This window comes from Bison bison, unplaced genomic scaffold (genome assembly GCF_000754665.1).
Source record: "Bison bison bison isolate TAMUID 2011002044 unplaced genomic scaffold, Bison_UMD1.0 scf7180017864377, whole genome shotgun sequence".
NCBI classification, from domain to species: Eukaryota; Metazoa; Chordata; class Mammalia; order Artiodactyla; family Bovidae; genus Bison; species Bison bison.
In genome coordinates, this window is record NW_011494949.1 from 217,985 (window position 1) to 224,392 (window position 6,408).

General features: G+C 63.1%; 1 protein-coding gene across 1 annotated transcript in view; it reads right to left on the reverse strand.

Moving 5' to 3' along the window:
* Positions 1-76: 76 nt before the first annotated feature.
* Positions 77-6,408, reverse strand: part of TPPP (tubulin polymerization promoting protein) — a 9,030-nt gene continuing 2,698 nt past the window's right edge. Inside the window, exons 4-7 of the mRNA XM_010857128.1 lie at positions 5,886-5,918; positions 4,977-5,122; positions 3,553-3,722; positions 77-3,444 (exon numbers count right to left, since the gene is read on the reverse strand). Of these exons, the coding sequence (XP_010855430.1) occupies positions 3,250-3,444; positions 3,553-3,722; positions 4,977-5,122; positions 5,886-5,918 (544 nt within the window). The 3' untranslated portion in view covers positions 77-3,249. The remainder of the gene's footprint in view (positions 3,445-3,552; positions 3,723-4,976; positions 5,123-5,885; positions 5,919-6,408) is intronic.

Here is a 6,408-nt window from a genome sequence, read left to right on the forward strand (position 1 = left end):
GGGCCCTGCGGGGCAGTCCGTGCTGCTGTGGCCCCATGTGACGCCCGCACACACGGCGCAGCTGTAGGACCACAGCCATGATTCAACACCTTTATTTGTCACTTTACCAACCGGACACAATGTTAACAACAGGGAGCACACGAGGAGGTATGCAGACAGACAACGAGCTTTCACCACAGGTTTGCGAGCAGGCCTCAGACAGCAGCTCCAGTGGAACACCATGCCTGCCCCAGACGCCCCTGGAGCTCCTGGAGAGCAGCTCTGAGTCCCCCAGACGCCCCCGGAGCTCCTGGAGAGCAGCTCTGAGCCCGGGTTCCATGCTGCCGCCCACTGCTTGCCCCAGCACACTGACCAGGCAACGCTCTCATCACTCCCTCACAGTAAGAAAACAGTGCAAAAATAGACCGCATCTCTATGTACATTTATTTCCCTTTCCTGAAAAGACTTAGTACAAACCAGTAGCCTATGATCCCTTTCAAGTCTGAGTTATGTGCGTTTCCTTGTTGTTTGGCTTGGTGTGGGGACGAGAGCGTTAGCGGAAGCACCCCCGAGTGCGGGGCAGCCCCCTCCCTCCCCAGGCGAGGCCACACCACTGAGCTGCGGAGCCCCAGAGCGGTCAGTAGTCGGTCTGGAGGGAGGCTGCTCGGGGTCAGAGCTCTGAGGACGGCCTCGCCACTTCACAGTGTGGCCTAGTCGGCAGCCTGTGCCCTGGGGACAGGTGACAGTGGGGTCCGCGCCGCTGGGTCCTGGGGGGTCCGCACCCGCCGCCTTCCCGGTGACCGTGGGCCTTGTGCCTGCGCTTCGCCTCCCTCCGCCCGCACGGCCGCAGAGGCCCCCTGACCGCAGGCTGCTGGGCTTCCCGCAAAGCCTCCGTCCCCAGGCCTCGAGGGGCCGCCTCGGCCTGCCCTGAGCTGGCGGCCCCTGGAGTGTGGACGGCCCAAGCCCCCACCTGCCTCTTCCCGACCGGTTTCCACCTGCTTGAACCTTAAGACTGAGGATACTCAAGGTGTAAAAATACTCCAGTACAAATATAGACCTCTTCCTGTAATATTTTAAACATACGTGGTTTCAGCTTCAGTTTTGGCGACCTGACTGTTGCCCGGTTGCTTCTCCTACAGCGTTAAATAGAAATAAATACGGGGGCAGTGGTGCTCGCGTGCGCGCTGCGGGCCTGGCTGGGCGCCCTCCACAAGGAGTGCCCCGACCACATCCCCGTGCCCCAGCGGGCTTGTTGTGCAGTTCCCTTGGCTCACAGACATGTAATTTCTAGTTGACCATGGTTAGCAGAAGCGAGCGGGTGTTGCAGAGAACATGCAGCAAGACGCACACCTGCCTGTGTCTGCAGCATCTGTGCTGAGTGTGGGATCCGTGTCCGTGCTGAGTTACAGGGCCGGCAGGCCTGGGACCTCCGATCGCCCTGCCCTGAGCTGGAGGTGCGTTCCCAGAACTGCACTTAGGGAAGGGAACCTCAGCCCGGCCAGGGACACACGAGACCCGCCCGGATGCCTCTAGACGCCTCAGGAGCCCAAGAGCGCGGGGCTGGGCCGGGCCTGGGTGGCCACCGTGCACTGACCTTCCCTGGCCCAGGGGCGGGGTCCCCGCGACCGGGGGAACTGGTCTCCCGCAGCAGGGGTGCTGCCCTGCAGGCCAGCCCTGGGGGCTGTGGGACACGTTTCCCCACCTGACAGCCGCCTATGAGAGGAAAAGAGCCCAGGGCGGGGGCCGGTGTCCTGCCCGCCTGCCCCCCAGCCTTCGGCTTCCTGGCAGTGGAGTGAGGGCCTGGCCGGGCAGCCTTGTTTCCCCAAGTTGGAGACTTCCCAGATGGCAGTGACCCTGTCCTCCAAGTGCTTCCGGACTCCTGTGTTCCATCTCTCACTTCCCAGGTGTTTCTACAGTGAGATGTCAGGGGCTTAGAATGAAGCTGCCCACGGAAGCCACTGCCGATCCAGCGTGTCCAGCGCTAGCCTGAGTCCCTCTCTGGTGGGCAGGGCCTCCAGGTCCAGCAGGGACCAGTGCGCGTGGCAGTGCTGGCCTTCTCGCAGCTACCTGTGCTGTGGGCCGGCCGTGCGTCCAGGGAGGGGTGCCCCAGGCAGCCCACTGCCCTGGACACAGGACGGACAGTGGCAGAGCGCTGGGCTCCAGGAGGCACTCTCCAGGGGCCGCCATGGACTTTCCCAAGACTGACACCAGGATCCTGGGGCCCAGTGGGTCACGTGCCAGGCTGCGGCTGTGTTCACACAAAAGGACATGTTGCCAAGGAGCCAGTGTGACAGGAGGCCCCGCCTCTGGCCTCTCGGAGACCCCAAACGCAGACGCTGGCCGCTCAGGCCCTCCTTGGGCTGGTCTCGCCCTGCGGTTTCTCCTTTCCTGGGCAGGGGTGGACGAGGGGGCCACTCGCAGAGGCTGCAGCGGCCAGCTGGACGGGGAGGGAGGGGGCAGCCAGCCCCCCGCAGCCTTGAGCCCAGGAGTCTTCTTGGCCCAGGACTTGAGGCACAGGGGTTGTGGGAGAGAGGCCCAGAGACAGGCTATTCTGGGTCTTCCCTGAGCCGTTCTGAGAGCAAACTCTAATAACCATTTCTTATTTCTTCTCAGAAAAGCGAAATGAAATGAATTGCCCTTAGTTTTAGAACCCTATAACTTCACACTTCAAGTCAGTTTAGTCGACGGAGGAGGCGCCTTCCTTTGCACAGCAGCCCTCAGCTCAGTGCCCACCCTTAGCACAGCCTTGGTCCATGGGCGTGCATGTGTGTGCAGCGTGTGCGCACATGTGCGTGTGTGCAGCCTGTGTGTGCATAGCGTGTGTGTGCGTGCACAGCGTGTGGGTACGTGTGTGTGCGCGCGTGCGTGTGCCACCTCCCCTGCCTGCACGGTGCCTTCGGGGCCCCATGGGGCCCTGACTGGGCTCCTCCGCGTCACTGGGGCTGCAGGTCAGCGCCGTCGTCAGCACAGACCCGACGGGGCCTGTCCACCAGCTCCTTTGGACACCCCTTTGCTGCAAGCCAGTGGCCGGTGTGGTCTGGTTCTGGGAGACACTTTGGAAAAGGCCGTCTAATTCCTGGCAGGGACGAAGCATGTGTGTTAGGAAAGGTGAGTTCAGGGGCCAAAGCTGGGGTCCAGGGGGCACGAGGGCTGGGCAAGAGGGAGGCGGGGGGCTCCGCGGCCACCCAGCCCCAGGTCCGAGTTCTGCCGGTGAGCACAGGAATGTAACGAAGTGGGGTGGTGAGGGCCCAGGGACAGGAGGCCCGCCGGCTACTTGCCCCCCTGCACCTTCTGGTCATAGGTGCCCGCGTGCTTGTAGCCCGGCACGTAGCCCGACTCATCCACGAGGTCCACGCGGCCCGCCCGGCCCTTGCCCCTGCCTGACGGGTCAAAGCGCTCCTTGTGGGAGCCCGTGAACTTGCTGGTGTCCGTGAGCCGTGACACAGTGGGCGAGGAGATGGCTTTCTGCAAGACAGCAGGGACGTGGGGGAGGTCAGCCTGGGCCCCAGACCACAGACGGGCCACCCGCGTGGGGACCCACACCTGTCCCGCCTGCCTGCCCGGGGCACTCACCGTCACCCCCGAGATGATGGGGGCCTTGCCCTCGATGAGCTTGTGCACCTCCCTGACAGCCTCCTCCGCGCTCTTGTCTTTGAATCTCTTCTTGGCGAGCTCCTCCAGCGCCTCCTTGAACTGCTCAAACGTGATGGTCCTGCAGGACTTGCCCCTGCAGGGAGTGGAGTCTCAGGGGGCGCCCAGGGACCCCCACCCTGCCCCAGGCCCCGTGACATCGGGGACCCCCACCTCCCCTGCAGAGCCCAGAGTGAGCCTGCCCCTCCCCCACCTCAGTCTGCAGCATTTGCACCCAGCAGTTGGTTGCCATTGGCAACGGCAGCAAATATAAATTGTCTTGGAGAGAAGCTTAAAGAAAGCACATCATTTATGAAAGACTGGACATCAAAACACAGCTTCGTCTAGTTCTAAAGCAGGCGAGCGTGCGGCCTCCGTGGGAGACAGACCCGCACAGAGAGAGGGTGGGAAGCACGTCGCCCCCTGCGGTGTGGAGGGCATCTCAGTCCCGCCTGGGGCCCCCAGCCTGCATGGAGGCACCGTCCCCCAAGGACAGGATTGGGGTCCGCCTCCCCACGTCCGGGCCTGACCCGGGCCTGGGAGCAGCTCTCCATGAAGACACAGCCCCTGGCAGCCGGACCTGGCGAGTCATCCTCCCAACTTCAAGATGCCTGAACTGGCTCTCCATCTCTGAGAATCTTAACTGGTAAACAGTTCTGCTCCCTGGAGCAGATCTCCCCCAGCTAATCCGTTCAGTGAGGGCTTCAGTGTTTTACAGCAAGAGAAGGTGGGGGACGCGCCTGGGATGAGAGGCCGCCTGCAGGAGCCCAGGACTCCAGGAGCAGCGTGGCTGCGGTGCCCGGGGTCCTGGCTGGAGGGCACCCTGGGTGGAAGGCGCCACGCCCACGTCGGCACTGGCCACAGCAGCCGCAGGACGGCGTCAGAGATGGGGAGCACAGGATTTCAACAAGGTCACAAAGGCAGTGAGTGGTTACATACTGTCTTTTCAGCAAACAGAGCCACAGCGACCGGTGGGCCGTGTGCAGAGGAGCAGACCTGGGCTGGCCCCACACCACCCACAGTAGTAACTGGACCACAGTCCTGAGCTTGTCACAGTGCCTGAACTGGCTGCCTTGTGAGAGACCATCCAGGTGCAAATCTTTGTGACCCTGTCTTAGGCAGAGATCTTCTTAGAAACAGCCCCCAAAAAACAATCCAGAAAAAAAAAAAAATGAATTGGACTTGACCAAAACTTTTAAAACCATGCTCTTCAAAAAGATACTGTTCAGAGAAGCAAAAGACAAGCCACAGACTGGAGAAAGTTCACTAAAGTATTCATGTCTGAATACGCAAATAACAAGAAGAAGAAAACACAAGGTAAAAAGTTGGGCAAAATATTTGAACCGGGCACTTTGTCCAAGGTCTACCAGATGCAAACCAGCCCAAGAAGGACGTTCTATGCTGCTGGGCGTGAGGGAAGTGAGAGGGCATCCCAGCGTGGCCTGGTGTGGCACCCACCCGCTGGCACAGCTGCCGTGAAGGCCGGATGAGCGCACAGCGGGGCGCGGCGGCCCTGGGAGGCCGGCGGCCCACACAGCCCCGTGACCCCTCCTGGCCCACTTGCTCACCCTCCTGTTCACGGACCTGTTCAGTCACCAGAACTCAAGCAGCTCGGCGACGATGGACAGACACACCTCAGGACATCCCCGGCACACACGGGGACTCACATTTGACACGTGAGCCTGAGGACATGGGACACGCTGACCAACTATGCCGAGGTCAGGGCGACAGTGGAAGGAGGCCTCGTGGGACTGGACGTCCAGGTCGTGGGTTGCGCCCACCCCTGGAAGCCCCGCCGCCCTGCATGGCCACTCTGAGGCCATGCGCCCGGCCCTGCCATGGGCAGGGAACCTGCTGTCCCAGCTGGGGGGTGACCCTCCACGGCCACGGGGTCCCGCTTGTTTGTCCCGGGCCGTCAAAGGCGAGCCTGTCTCTATTCACAGGCTCCAGGCCCAACTGGCAGCCCAGTGTCCAGCCGGGGGGCACACAGCCCTCCCCGCACCACGGCGCCAGGCGCCACCAGCGTGAGTCACTTGGCCGGGGTGGAGGGACGACCGCCTGGGCCTCCGTCAGAGGCCACATTCAGATCGTGTGGACGCGGGGCCCAGGGCTGACCTGGCGGGGCAGGCGTCCCCACCCTGACTGCCCCACAGAGGTCGGGGCCTGGTCGGGACCAGCAGGGAGCTTCCCCAGGGGCCCGTGGCCCGCCACTGAGAGCAGTCCCCGGGGAGCTCTCCAGTGACAATGCCAGCTCTTCTCCGGAGACGCCTGGTTACTTGACACAGCTGCGCAGACACAGGGCGCCTGTTCTGCAGAGCACAGAGATGAGAGGGTCCCCATAGCAGACCCCTCTTCTCCCGCCTGGCACCTGGGTCAGAGGCTGTTGTCCTGTGGGGACGCTGGCCCAGCGGTAACGGGGTCACCGGGTGCACACGTGGCCCCTGCGCTGAGCTCCCTGGGCGCTGCACTCCTGGGCCTGCAGGCCCAGGGCAGGTCACCCAGGGACGCCTGGTGGCCAGGGATCCTGGCAGGGGGCCAGCCAGCCCTCCGAGGACAGAGGTCTGTGCCTCCAGGGCCAGCATCATGAAGGGCCCTGGACTTTGGCCGACACGTCCCAGGACGACACAAGGGCGCCCCCAACCCGCCCTGGACTATAACCTGCCCCATGCGGGGCTGGAAGAAGCCGACTCCGGACGCCCCTGACCTGCAGGAGCCGGACACGGCGACCCATCCAGAGAGCAGGAGGACGCCCCTGACCTGCAGGAGCCGGACACGGCGACCCATCCAGAGAGCAGGAGG